We start from the raw sequence: 15,258 nt of genomic DNA, 5'->3' as shown, positions 1-15,258 counted from the left end.
AGCCCCACCAGCATGCCCGGTTATACAAAGGAAGGAGTACCTGTTTCCTGTCCACCCCAGGATGGATGATCGCAGAGCTGGGTATGCTGTGGGAGCTCTATGAGGCTCAATGGATTCTATAGAGAGACTATGGCCCCTTACCGGCCACCCTCCCCCGTCACAAGAAAATGAGTCCCACTGAGCCCACACCTGACCTCTGTTCCTGTCTAAGCAACTCAGAGGAATACTTGTTTTTTTACACAGAAGAAATGATTACCCCAAAATATATTTGACAGTTCGAGTGCTTCTCCAGTTTCATGCTACCCCCACACAGACTTGGCACGTTCCTAGTCTTTACTAAACTCATACCTCTATCCCAAGCCTGATGTGGGTATGAGGAGGGTTCCAGGTAGGGAGAGGTTCCTTCTGGGAAAGGATGCTGATGGGAAGAGCAGCGTATAGCTGTCTGGAGATGGAGCTGAGCAAGCTGCATTGAGACCAGCTACTATGGTTTTTATAGTCACAGTTCCTTAGAGCAAACAGCACTGCATGGGATGGACAGGCTTCTGCCTTGACTGGGTTCTTACAGACCCATGCCTGCAGCCTGCTGGGGGGACCTAGACACCGAGGCCTGATGGTACAGTCTGCCGGCGGCTCTTCCTATCCCCAGCTTCCTCCCTGCACTGAAGAATGGTTTGGGAAGATGTGATGTTGAGGCAAGAACTTCCAAGAAAAGCAAATTCCTCTTTAATGACCCCGCGTCAGACCTTTCTAAAAGGCTGTTTTCTTTAAGATGAACAGCATCCTGGGAAATGCACTTGTTCTCTTTTCCTTTTGTGAATATTTATTTTATTTTTATATATGTATGCGTAGTCACATGTGTGTGGGTGTCCCTTGAGGTCAGGAGAAGATGTTGGATTCTCTGGGGTTGGAGTTAAAAGCAGTGGTGAGCCACTCATGGTGGGGGCTGCACTGAACTGGGTCCTCTGCAAGAGCAGCAAGGGTTTTTAACCTCTGAGCCATCTCTCCAGCCCCTACTCAATGTTTTCAAAGGCTGACCCAGCTCCCAATAGGCAGTAGGGGGCTCGCTTCACCCTGTTGGTTTTTTCTCCCTTTCCTTTTTAAAAATCTTTAGCTAGGTCTGTTATTACCAGCTACTTGGGATTCTGAGGAAGGAGGATTGCCCGCTGAAGGCTAGCCTTGACTACAGAATGGGTTCAAGGCTAACCTGGGCAACACAGTAAGACTCTGTCTCAAAATAAAAAAGATAGAGTTGTAGCTCAGTGGTGTGTGTGTGTGTGTGTGTGTGTGTGTGTGTGTGTGTGTGTGTGTGCCAAGTATGCATAAGGTCATAGGTTCAATCCCCGTACTAAAAAAATGAAACAAAAAAATTCTCATCTTTGAGTGTAGTTCTGTAGTTCTGTTCCTACTTACTATCAATAAGTATTTTTTGTGGGGGGCTAGTTATAAATGTACTTAATCTTATTTTAGTTTAAAAACAAAACCCACTTTCTGATATAGTTATCCCTTCTCTTGATAAATACTGAATCACCCAAATCATTTTGTTACTTAAAAATGTTCATGTCCAAACACAGTTTTTAAGTGCCTCTGGGCTGTTTCGGGTGTGGCCCTTTCATTAACACAGCTTCTCATTTAACTTTGGAGGTAAGGTCCTGCTATGTAGCTCAGGCTGGTCTTGAACAGAATGCTCTTGAGGCAGAATCCTCCTGCCTCAGCCTGAGAACTGGGATCCTAGGTGTGCACATCCACACCCCACTGACACCTGGTCCTAATTCTCTGTGCTGTGTTGCACAGTCAAAGTCAAGTCCTGTATTTCAGGTAAGCAGGACACTGATGAACACCGAGCCTAGAGGTCGGATGCAAGCTGCAGGCATGCTGGTCCTGTAGAGATGCCGCTGTCAGTGACTGAGGCATGAAGCCAGTCTGAATTCTCTTGGGCTAACTTGTAGACAAAAGTATTTGGAGTATGACATGAGGAGTGATTTCCTCTTGTCTTAAAAGCACTGGGAAAACACAATAACCACAATAGTGACATCTCATTTCATGGAGGACTCACGTGTTGTTGACAATGGGCTGTAATGATATCTTATATCCTTATAATGGTTTTGCTTTTCAAAGTCTTTGAATGTCTTATCTTTCTGAAATAGGCAGGGTAGGAATTGGGCACTTACGTTCTGTAATAGATGTTGGCACAAAGTCTAGGATGCAGATCTGCAATCCTCCCGCCCTCAAAGGGCCACACAGTAAATATTTAAGAGTTTTTGAGCACACAAGCAAAACTGTTTAAAATGTAGACTTGAAAATAGAATCAAGGTCAGGCATAAGGTGGAGGGTTACCTGGGGTTACGGTACACATTCAGAGCCAAGAATGAGCCAGGTGTGGTGGTGCACGTCCATAATTTCAGCACCACGAAGGCTGAGGCAGGGGGATTGAGACTTTGAAGTGAGTCTGGGTTATACAATGAGTTCAAAGTCAGCTGACCTCCCTAATGAGACTTTTGTGGCTCAGAGATCAAGTACTTGTCAACTGTGTACACGGCCTGGATTCAGTCCACAGCATCCAAAAAATAAAATCATGAGCAATCACTTTCTACCTTCTCCAAGTTAACAAATGTGGCAGACAACATGTGGGATGATGTCTGTTGTGTCTGGCTAGTGTCTGTCTCCCACCTTACAGTGACAGCCAGATTTTCCCAGGATACATCATGCCTACCTATGCTGAGTCTGACTGCATACGCACTCTGGGTGACACAGCTTTAGGCCTGGCAAGCAGAGTGTAGCATACACTTTGTCTTTGATGAATGGCTGAAGGAGAGCACATGGCCAAGCCAGGCCAATGCTTCCAAAGATTTATTCTTCTTTATTTTTTAAAGTGTGTATATATGTGTGTCTCTGTGTGTGTATATGTGCACGTGTAAGTGCAGTGCCTTCAGAGTCCAGAAGAGGGCATCAGATCCCCTGAACTGGAGTTACAAGCAGTTAGAGCTAGGAACTGAACTCAGGACCTCTGAATGAGCAGAATTAACTTCTTAACTACAGCACCATCTCTCTAGACCAATGCTTCGAAACCAGAGCTTCCCCAGGGGGCTTGCGGAGTGATTGGCAGTGAGGGTCTCACTCTTCCTTGGGGGGATGACACCATTATGGTCTTGCCAGGAACTATCTGATGATGCTAACAGAGAGACTGAGGGTCGGGAGCATCCAGGGTGTGGTCTGCCCACCATCACCCATAACCTTTCCTAGGAGGTCTTAAAAGACTCCAGGTAGATCTTCTAAACCACACAATGTGTACTCACAGGTGTTTGAGAAACACTTTAAGTTCAAAGTGGGTTAGGTTTATCTCCTATATATACTGAAGAATCCTGATCAATTCATTTCCCATAATCTCTTATTAATTAAATAGGATGCTTGCTGATAAGGGCTCATCAATGAGAGCGACAGAAGGTCAACATGTAATTTGCAACCCAACCCCATCATAGGTGGTATAGAGAAGCACAGGCTCTGTGAGTCCATGCGGCCTGTCCACTGTACATTGTCCTCTGGCTTCTTGGCTATTGAGAGTCTTGTCTTTGGTCCAAGGGAAGTGGGATGAAGCAGCTGCCTCTTTCAGGCGGGGGCAGGGAGGAGCTGGGAATAGCTCTCAGGGGCTGCATGACACAGGGTCTGCTGATGTCTTTGGTTGTTTTTTTTTTTTTCTATTGCTGTAATAAAACACCCTTAACAAGAGCAACTTAGGGCAGAAAGGACTTATTTGGCTTACACTTCCAGGTTACAGTCCATCATTGAGGGAAAGTCAAGGCTGGGACTCAAGCAGCTTGTCACGTGCCACATCTGTAGTCCAGAGCAGAGAGGCGAGTACTTATCCATGCTGCCTGCTTGCCCATACACAGCCCATTTTCTTCACTCTTACACAGTTCGTGAAATTGTGCTACCCACGTTCAGCGTGGGTCTTTCTGCCTCAACTGACCATCAAAACAATCCCCCACAGACATGCCTCTAGGCCAACTTGATCTAGACAAGTTTTCCTCATTAAGAATCTCTTCCCAGGTGATGCTAGGTTGTGTCAAGTTGACAGTTAGAACTAACCAGGACATTTGCCATTCACATGATGCCATATAATCAAGAATAACTTTAGTTGACTTGGGTCTTTGAGATTTGGGGTCACTTGTTGCCACAGTCTAGCCCAGCTCATCCTGACCAGGACACACATCAGCCTGAAGTTTTCATATAAATTGGAACATAAAAAAAGAGAGCTGAAGTGGTTTAAATTAGAAGTAAATGACAAGGACTTTGGTAGGTGGACGTGGGTAGTACCATGATGGCATTATCTGAGATGCTTACCTTCTGAAAGATAATGTTGCCACTTCCAGGACAGAGGAAGATGGGGTCACTTATACATAAAATAATTGCAGTGATGACCTGGGAAAGAGGAAGCATGCAGGGGTACTGTTCATCAGTAGGATGTAAGGGCTACCATGACAGCATGACTTACCATAGCCAGAGGGACAATGGCGACCAGGTCCTTCTGGCTGATGAAGATCTCGGACACAGCGATGTCTGTGGTCCCCTTCCTTGGGTACTCCACCTGCCATGTGATGGGCTGTGTCCCTGAGAGGCTGCTGAAACTGGCAATCTCAAAGTTCATCTGCATGACCTCGTTGAATAGATTGCTGCTTCTGCAAGGGAATGAAAGGAAATTGCGGTGATATAGTATGGACCCTAATAAACTTGCCTGAGGATCAGAGGACTGAGCCAGCCACTAGATTAGACATAGAGGTCAGGCAGTGGTGGCACACACCTTTAATCCCAGCACTTGAGATCTCATGCCTTTGCTTGGGGTGCACACACACCTTTAATCCCAGGAAGTAATATGGCAGGGCAGAGAAAGGTACATAAGGCATGAGAAAACAGGAACTCACTCTCTTTAGGCTGAGGATTTTGTAGAGGTCAGAACTAGTGGCTGGCTGTTCTGCTTCTCTGATCTTTCAGCTTTCACCTTGATATCTGACTCTGGGTTTTTTATTAAAAGGCCATCTAAGATTCAAACAACAGGAAATGGCTTTAATATGATGGTGTTTGAAGGATCCTTCTCTCCCTTTACCCCAAATCTGATAATTGTGCTCAGAACGAGAGGATGGAAAGACTACCTCTCAGAGATAGCTCCAGGTACTTGAAGCATGATGTCACTTTCAAATCAGAGAGTTGGGAGCTAAGATAGAGCAGCACCCACAAGGCATGGATCTGAGCAAAAGTTCTTAAACACTGAGCACTGATCAGTGTATGTAGGGATGAGGTCTTTGGGTTGTTTTTGAGAGAAGGGCTCACTTCATAGCCATAGCTGGCCTGGAGCTCACTCTATAGATCAGGCTGGACTCAAAACGTGTAGCTTTGAAATCTCCCATTTCAGCTTCCTGAGTTCTGGGATTAGTGTTCACCACCATGTACAGATAACACTTGTTTTTGTTTTTAGTAGGATTGGACTCCAAAGTCATGCTCAGGTGGAGAACTGCCATAAATATGTACTTTTAAAACTGACCCATGGAGTTAGGATGTAGCTCTAGTGGTAGAGTGCTTGCCTGGCATGCTCAAAGCCCCTGGTTCAATTCCCAGCACTGGAACTACCAGACAAGATGGTGCACACCTGTTATCCCAGGCCTTGGGAAGTTGAAGCAGGTGGATGGGAGTTCAAGGTCATCCTGGTTATACTTTGATTTCAAGGCTAACCTGGGATACATGAGACCTTGTCTTAAAAAGAAGGTGATACAATCCCTGCCCCCAAATAAGAAACGCAGTGCCATGCATAAGCCTGACTCACCCAGCTCTGTGTCTCATACCCTCACTCAGAATCTGCCCCATCAGACGTCCCCTTCTATGCTTGCTGGTGGAAGACAGAGACAAAGAAAGGGAGCCAGTTCATCCTGTGTCCAGTACTTTTCTACTGTCTCTGAGCATCTGCCCTGAGGAGACCAAGAGCCCTCGCCTAATATGGGCAGTGCTGGTGATGTTGGAGCGATAAAGAGAGAGATTTAAACACGTAGGTAACCCCAGAGAGTGCCAGCAAGCACTGCTTGATAAAAATCAATGGTGTGGATTCACAGATGTAACTCTTGAAGGAAAATTTTCAAAATTGGCTTAAAATAAAGCAGTTACTCGAAAGTAAATAAATCCCCCCAGTAGTCACGACAAATTTCAGACCATTGAAAACCCAATTTTCCACACCTCTTGCCCACTGGACTCAACTGTAAGAAAACAGAGCCTAAGGATGAGATAACGCCAAAGGGATTTTTAGCTTCCCAGCCTGCGGGGGGTGGGTGGGGTGGGGGTGGGGTGGGGGAGGGAGTTTGCAGGGATTTGAGTACCCGTGTCATAGCCACCATGGGCAGCTCAGTGCCTGCGGAAACAAAGCCACTCACAAAATGAAGAAATGAAATTCTCAATGGGGAAGTCTCTCCCAGGAGAACAGTACCATTTACCCATTCTGCTTCAAGTGCAGTCAGGAACCCAAAGATCTCTTTCCCACCCTGCCCACAGAAGCCGCTTTCCGATGAGCTCTCCATGGTGCTGAAGAGTATGGCTTTGAGTTGCAGGCTCCACTTTGAGTCGACTGTGAAAGCAGGAACTGAACAAATGCCCCACAGTGAGCAGGATAGGAGAGAAAGAAATGGAGGGGAGATGGGCAAAAGCATGGTGTGTGTGTGTGTGTGTGTGTGTGTGTGTGTGTGTGTGTGTGTGTGTGCGCGCAAAGCTAGAATCATAGGAAAAACAGCTCTATAGAAGTCTGTGCCTCACATTCAAACACACACACACACACACACACACACACACACACACACACACACACACTGCTGTCTTGATCCTCTGTGTCAGTGGCTCCCATTCAGAGTACTGAGGACATCTGGTCAGCAGAGATTCAACACGCTAGCACAGAAAAAGGACCCGGCCTCCCCCACTGTTGTCTGCAGTGAGTACAAGAGGCAGAATTCAGAACCCACGACATAAGGGCAGCATAAGGGAGGGAGAAGCTTATGAAGTCTGCCCCGTGGAACAGGGCAGCACACTTGGATTTCACTCCAAGATTCAGCTTTAAAAATAAGCAAATGGCGGGGCTGGAGAGATGGCTCAGTGGCTGAGAGCACTTATTGCTCTTGCAGAAGACCTGGGTTCAGTTCCTGGCATCCCCATGGCAGCTCTCAACCATCAGTTCCAGGGGACCTGATATCATCTTTTGCCCTCTGTGGGCACCAGACACACATGTGGTGTACCCATGCATACGCAGGCAAAACACTCATATATATATATAAAATAAAAATAAATCTTTAAAAAAAATAAACAAACAGAGCTAGAGGGATGCCCTGTTGTTTTACATGGATTCCGGGGATCAAGTACTTTACTGACTGAGGCAAATCACTAGAGCTGCATGCTCTCCCATCCACTAGAGAGTGAGACTGGGAATCTACCTTCTGTGTTTGTTACCTGAAGTTAAGCTCCGCATAGGCCTTTCTTGAGCCAACCTTCTGCACCTGGGGCTGCGACCCACAATCCTTTCATCTCCCCAGTCCTGACAACAGGACTCCCTCCCCTTCTCTGTCTTCTCAATCTCTTTCCCCTTCCTCTCCTTAGGGTGCCCCACCCTGGCTGCCTCTACCATTCAGGCACTTCAGGCATACTTCCACTCAGGCCATTTGCAATAATTTCTTTCCCACAGGATCACTTGTCAGCCTGCTCCCCACAGCCCATCCACTCATGTTATTGGACCCCTGTTGCTTGGGACTCACCCTTCATTTACATGGCCACACAACCCAGTATGAATTTATCTCCACTTGGGAGTTCAATATCCACATCTCCCTTCACCAATTCAAGCTCCCTAGCAGCAGGGGTATGGTATTCTTCCATTACCTTCAAATGACACATCACCATGCTGACCTACCAGAGGCACGCAGTAAATGTTTGTCGAATGAATAATAGATGAGTGACTGCTCCGGGAGCCTGGCTTCCTGATATTCACACTTTTCCTTCCAGTAGTCAGGTTAATATTAATTTCTACTCAGGAGGGGGAGAGTCTCCATTTTGTTAGAAAGGAGGGTGGAGGCAGGCTTTGAAGCTATCAGCTTTTCCAGAAGGGCTGAACCCATTCCAAAGGAAAAAAAAAAAGCAAAAAGCAGAGTCTGTTGGAGACCTTCCAGAGAAGACACGCTCCGAGGTCCACTCCTAAAACTTTGCATTTTCCAGATATCACAGAGGACAGACGCTGGATCCACTCCAAAGCTTGCTATTGAATTTTACGCCTGCTAAGCTCTGCTAAGTACATAATGAGGAGTCTGAATTAACTATGCAAAAGTGTAATTTACAGTTAATGTTTGTAATTGATGAGTTGCGGGTCTCTGTGGCAGCGCTAACTGCTGAGACGAAAGGGCCCTGAGGGGGATGAAGGAAAGTTTTTTAGTTCTAGAACAGAAGGCCTCCTCTACCCATGCACTCTCTAGTCATCCATCCATCAAGCATTTAGTAAGCAGATCCCTGCCAGGCACCCACTGGAAGCACTCAGAAGCTGAGTGTTGGGAACACTACGGAGTCCCTGTAGTTGACAGTGGGTGGGAGAGTACCTTGGAGACCTCCCAGACTCCTGCTGTCCACTCCCCACACCCTCAGCTTAAAGACACAGAGAGTGGCCCAACCAATGCATATTAGCAAGCCTTGGGGCTCCTTTCTTGTCCCAGGCTTCTCTTCGTTGGCATCCATTTTCCAAGCAGCAGGGACCCCACTAGGGCCAAGAGGTACGGTGGTATGAACATGTCCCCACCCCAACCTCCCAGCCTCACACATCTGAACGGCTTGGTTCTGAGCAGGAGGTGCTGCTCTGGGGCGGTCTGGAGATTTTGGGTCTTTGAGGTGAGTCCTCGTTCGAGGAAGTGGGTTCAGGGGGTGGTGAGCCTTGAGGTGGATAGCTGGACCCTGCTTTTTGTTTGTTGACTGACAACAGGATAGAAACAGCTGCCCCAAGCTCCCATTGCAAACTAGCCCCTGCTCTGCCTTGCCTGTATCCCCTCAGACCAGGAGCAAGAATAAGCTTATGAGCATCTGATGGGAGAAGGCTGTCTTTCTACGACTACAAATTTGTTGTGTTTGGCATGCTGATGAGTTTGGGGTACACACCCCACTCACTCTGTACTAACAATCTCTTATTTGAGGTGCTTAACCTGGGCCGGATGACCAGATACCTAGCTGGACTTCCTCCTTAGGTGTCTCCGTTCTCTTATAGTACAGAGCCTGGAGGGAGGGATGGGCCAGTTTCTGACTTCTTCTTGTTCTGCCTGGCTAGTGGGGCTACCCCAAAGTTATGTGCCCTCCCTGCTCCTTGGTCAAAAAGCACATCGAGAAGAGAGGTGAGGGGCTGGAGATGACTCAGCTGGTGAGGTCCTGAGTTCAAGTCTCAGAATGTAGGGAGAAAAAAAAAAAACCAGGTGTGGTGAAATATGCTCAGAACACCAGTGCTTGGAAAGCAGAAACAGGCTGATCTCTGGGGCCTCACTGTCCAGGAACCATAGCTTCCTCAGAGAGCTCTGGGACCCAGTGAGTGTGGACGGCACCTGAGGAGTGATTGCTAAGATTGTCCTCTAGTTTCCATATGCATGCATACGTGTGTACACACATGGACATGAATGCAAACACACACACACACACACACACACACACACACACACACACACACACACACGATACAAGAAGAGAAGGAATGATTGACAAAGGGATGATCCCCTATGATCCCTGCATAGGGGATTCTGGCTGGCCAGACTGCTTTGAGGTTCTTGCTGTGGGGGTCACCACCTTATATCTGCTTCCTCCTGGTCACTTTGTGCTACCAGATTGTATTTTTTTCTAGACAGGGTCTCACTGTGTAGCCCTGGCTACTGGCTCTCCTGGAACTGACAGAGATCCACCTGCCTCTGCCTGTTAAGTGCTGAGGTTAAAGGTGTGTGTCACCGCCCCACACCTGGTGACTTGTCCTTTACCCCTGAGCCTCCCTGGGTCCCCATTTCCCCTTTTGTAAGCATTAGATATGGAAAATATCCAGTGGCCTCAGGGCTGTGTGCTAACACTCAGCACAGTGGTCATACCTACCCCCCCTCCCATCTGACAATGACATGCGAGTAAGATGAAATTTGGCGAAGCGACATTGGGAAGAAATCTCTGTTTCCCTGGTCTCCTGAAAGACACAGTGTATTCCCTGGGCTATAAACATCCCGGTGCTCAGACACCAGGGTGCCCAGCTTCAAAGGCATCAAATGCCTTAAACAAATGCCCTCTGCCAGACCCTGCATGAGAATCAGGTATAAACAACAACAACAACAAAAAGCAGCAAATGGAAAAATAGATACAGGATCCAATGATCTTCCCCACTGACCATTGGGCTCACTCTAAAAAGGAGTGTCCCCTGGACAGCAGCCCCTCCAACCTGGGATGCCACACCCAGAACCTAGCATCCCCAAATCAGCTCTAATGGAGAGAGATACAAAGCAGAGAAGCTGTAGTTGCTTAGCTGAGGCTGTCCAACGGGACTTCCAATTTAGAAAAAGCCTTTCTTAGGTGTCTTGGAAGCAGCTGGAATGGAGGAAAAAAGAGGCTGAAATGAACCACATCCTTTGAGAAATCAGTTTAAAGGCTGTAATTTTGGCTTAGAGTAAACTCCGTTTAGGGGACTCCTAGTCTGTAGGCTGTGGGGAATTGGATAATACTGTGTTCACACTGGAGATGGAAAACATCATCTTGCTGAAAAATGGTTTTGGTCCCAGGGTCCTCCGGATGCTGAAGTGTTGCAAAGCAGCCGTGACAGCTGGGTCTTTGTGCTCTCCCTGTCTGGGAGGGAGAGCAGTGGTGGGTCCTCTAGGCGCTGGGCTGGGAGGTCTCCGGCTCCCTTCATCTGCAATCGGCAGTATGTATTCTCTGAAGAAAGATGAACTGCACATCTGCAATGTGCGAAGAGATAGAACAGCAGCAGTTCTGATGGCTACTTCTCACCTCAAGGGTCTGTGTGGGACAGAGGGAATACTTATCGACAACAGACCAGCTAGCCACAGTAACGGCCTCCTGAGCACGTGTCCTGTGTGCTGGCCCTTCCGCCTGGCTGTTCTAAGAGGCAGCTGGGAGAGGGTAACACCATTCAGGAAGATAGAATCCAGGCAGAGGCGCTAGAGCCTGTAATGACAGGCTTTGGTTCACACCTGGCCTCACTGCTTCTCCTGTCTTCTTTTCTTTTCTTTTTCTTTTTTTCTTTTTTTTTTTTTTTTTTTCCAGACAGGGTTTCTCCGTGTAGTTTTGGTGCCTGTCCTGGATCTCGCTCTGTAGACCAGGCTGGCCTCGAACTCACAGAGATCCACCTGGCTCTGCCTCCCGAGTGCTGGGATTAAAGGCATGTGCCACCACCGCCCGGCTCCCTGTCTTGTTTCCTTAACTGGTCTCAGAATAATCTTTATTTTAGGATTAGAGAAAGTACCCCCATATCCTTAATGCTTCAGTATCAGCATGGGAACCTGCGCTAGTCCACCAGAAAGGCAGGGGGTGGGGGACACAGTGAGAGAGAGAGAGAGAGAGAGAGAGAGAGAGAGAGAGAGAGACAGAGACAGAGACAGAGACAGAGACAGACAGAGAGAGACAGAGAGAGAGAGACAGAGAGAGAGAGAGAGAGGAAGAGGAGGGAGAGGAGGGAGACAGAGATAGAGACATGGAGAAGGGGAGAAAGAGAGGGAGAGGGGGAGGGAGGTGGAGAGAGGAGGTGAGAATCCAAATGTTCTGAGGCCGTGCAGGGAGGCAAAAAGTTTGGTGTTCACAGCTGTATGTCATCCATTCACAATGATGCTCAGGGGACTGGAAACTGGATTAAGTAGGAGAGGGTTATGAACCAGTACTGATGGTGTACACATACTGCGCTGGGCATTTAATTCATATCAGCACCACAGCCCTTGAAACAAGTCATAGGGATGAGCACCAGCCTCATGCAGAGGCAAGTCCCTGTCTCAAGGATCATAGCTCCAGAAGCAGGACTCAAGCCCAGATCTTCCTGTCCACTTCCCATACAAATGTCCAAGCAGCCAGGGAAAAATGTGGATGCTGTTATTCCTCATATAGATCCACATATATAATACATATATACGTTTGTATTTTTTTTGACACTGTTACTCATATAGCTCAGACTGGCCTCAAACCTTTTATATAGGCTGACCCTGAACTCTCCATACTTCTGCCTCCACCTCCCCGGTGCTGGAATTGCCGCTGTGTGCCACCACACTTGGCATCTATTAGTGACTGAAATGCTGGGGGAAGAGTCTCCAGGCCTGTGTGTGTGGGGGTGAGGGGGTGTGGTGTTGGTTCAGAGAGACAAGAGAGGAGGAAATGGGGAAGAAGAGAAAGGAAAAGAGAGAACAATGATGAAAAGATACGGAAGGTGGGGGTGTGGAAGTTCACGTCGCCGTGGCTGTCACCTCACTGTATGCCACTGCGGACACAGGCTTGCTATGGTAAAATTTGGTGTTTAGAGCCTGAAGAAAACATGCCCCCTCACCCCCGCCTCAAAAGGGCACTGTCCTCTGATCCTTGACAAAGACAAATGGAATGGCCAGGCCCCTCATGTTAAATGGTCCATAAGGAACAGACCTATGATCTAAGAACTCTCACTGTGCAGAGGCCAGAGCTTGCCAGCCACGTGCTCTCTTCAGTCCACAAGGCAGCCGTCCCTCTTTGGTTTTCTTGACACCTGACAGGTGATTCCTTAGCGTCTGTTGACAGTTCTGGGGTCACAGGGAGCCCCATACCTCCCGAGGAAACCAGTTCCACTGTGGGTAGCCTGGGCTTCAGGAAGCTCCTCTTCATATGGAGTGGTGTGAAAGCGACTCCCAGATGTTGGCACCTGGTTGTTTTCCTAACTGGGGGCCCAGGAAAAGTGTCATTGGGAATACAGAAAGGAACCTGCAGCTCTCCCTGACATACAGGCCCCAGCGCTCAGAACCTGGGCTCTGAGCATATCAGCCAGCATGCTGCAACAGAGAGAGGTGAGTACTGGGGAGGTGAGAATTCACCTCCTTTGTAGACCATGGGGAACTTCTTTCACTTATCGTCCATCCGTCCATCTGTCCATCCATCCCTCCCTTCCTCCCTCCCTCCCTCCCTCCATTCGTCCATCCATCCACTTATCCATTTATCCATTTATTTCTTATAAAGTTTCTAAGATTCATATTTTTTAAAATTTTATGTGTATGAGTGTGTTGCCTGCAAGTATATGTATACATATACATATATGCATATGTACACACACACACACACACACACACACACACACACACAATGTGCATGCCTGGTACCCATGAAGGCCAGAAGAGGGCATTGGATCCTGTGAAACTGGCACCACAGATAGTTGTGACACATGGACATTGGGAACTGAGCCTGGGTCCTCTGGAAGAGCAGCCAACGCTCTTAAGCACTGAACCATCTCTCTAGCTCCACCCCAGGACATATTTCTAAGCACTTGTATTCATCACTGACTGATGTGTGTGGTAAACCATTAAGACCTTGGACCTCACTGGGTCTAAGGCTCTATATTCAGCTCCCCACTGGCCCAATGGGAGGAATAAGAACAGAGGGGGAGCCCAGGCATGCAAACATCGAAGGAAGCAAGCACAGGAAGCCTGCTGCTGCAGTGTGAGACAGCATTGAGCAGCCTGGGTGCTGAAGATGGCAGATTTGTAGCATACATGGCCCCAGCCAAGGAACAACCACCAGCTTCCCAGATTTCTGGCTTTTGAAGAGGATCCAAGAACCTGGACTCTTAAGTAAAAACCTCCTGGTGTTTTCAGCAGATAGTAAACTCAACAGAACGGAACAAGCAGAGGCTGGTAGAAATGAAAACTGGTAAAGAAGCCAGTTTGTCTTCAGCCATGCTTACTGTGGGTCCCTCCAACAGCCACCTATGGATGGATGAGCAAAAGGCTCACAGGTCTCTACCCTTTTTCTGCTGACCTATTGGCAATGAATAGGTTCTGAGAGTGGGGGAGGGCCTTAGTTAGGGGGCGTGTCTTAGTGTCTTCAATTGCTATGATGAGACACCATGACTACAGCAACTCTTATAGATGAAAACATTTAATTGAGGGTGGCTCTCTTACAGTTTCAGAGGTTTAGTCCTTTATCATTCTGGCGGGGAGCATGATGGTGTTCAGGCAGACATGGTGCTGGAGTAGTAGCTGAGAGTCCTACATCTTGGAAGCAACAGGAAGTTGACTGAGATACTAGGTGGTATCCTGAGCATAGGAAATTCCAAAGCCCACCCCCACAGTGACATACTTCCTCCAACAAGGCCACACTTTCTAGTACTCAATTGTTCTGTTGTTTGCTTTGGGTTTCCTTATTCTCTCTTTCTGTCTCTTTCTCTCTCTCTCTCTTTCACACACACACACACACACACACACACACACACACACACACTTTAGCTTACATTTGTTTATTTGTTCATTTAACAGAGAATCTTATATTAGTACATTAAGTTGAACATGGGACTCAAAACCTATATGGAATGGGTCATGGAATGCACTCATGAGATCTTATTCATATGTACTGAGCCACAGGCTGCTTCTCATCAGAGCTCACCAGAAGTCTCTGGAGAGAACTGAGATGAAGTCCTTTCTCACTCTGGGATTTGATGGAGTTTGTGCTGTTGTAAATACAGCCCCAATGCAGCCATCTCTTGAGGTCTGGGTTCATACGCTGATGTCTCATCTCCTAAGTGATGGATAGAGGTGGGTGCTGGGAAGGTTAGGTCCTGAGAATGGGGCCTCCTTGTGTGAATTTAGGGACCCAGATAGCTGTATGCTCCTCTTTTTCTGAGTAGTTAGAATGGAAGACTGTGTCCAGGAGGAAGAAACTGTTCCCAGACATCCTGAGTCTGCTGAAACCCTCTGATGACCACATTTGGCCTCTAATGACCCTTGTTGCCAACATCCAAGGACATAGTGTCTGAGCACAAGCACAGACAACATGTCCCCACACCGAGAAATCCTTCCTGTTACAGTTGTGACATGAGGTATACTCACCAAGACTAATGTGCTGAAAGGCTTGGTTCTCACTGAGGGGTGTTCATAGGTGGGCAGTGAACATGAGATCTCTAATACAGTCAGTGTATGGACCCAAGGTTAATTTTTAAGGTGTTTCTGGTGACAATAGAAACTTGGGGAGTTAGGGCCAAGATGGAGGAAGTCATCTGTGGGAGCCCATATT

General features: G+C 47.6%; 1 protein-coding gene across 1 annotated transcript in view; it reads right to left on the bottom strand.

Annotated features, from left to right (window-relative positions):
• LOC131898584 (transmembrane protein 132C-like) overlaps positions 1-15,258 on the bottom strand; it is a 75,067-nt gene that overhangs the window by 25,841 nt on the left and 33,968 nt on the right. The window contains exon 3 of the mRNA XM_059249771.1: positions 4,493-4,676. Coding sequence (XP_059105754.1) covers positions 4,493-4,676 — 184 coding nt within the window. The remainder of the gene's footprint in view (positions 1-4,492; positions 4,677-15,258) is intronic.

The sequence above is a fragment of the Peromyscus eremicus genome, chromosome 23 (assembly GCF_949786415.1).
Source record: "Peromyscus eremicus chromosome 23, PerEre_H2_v1, whole genome shotgun sequence".
Taxonomy (NCBI): Eukaryota; Metazoa; Chordata; class Mammalia; order Rodentia; family Cricetidae; genus Peromyscus; species Peromyscus eremicus.
The sequence above is the reverse complement of the archived record's forward strand: the minus strand, read 5'-3'. Positions and strand labels throughout refer to the sequence as shown.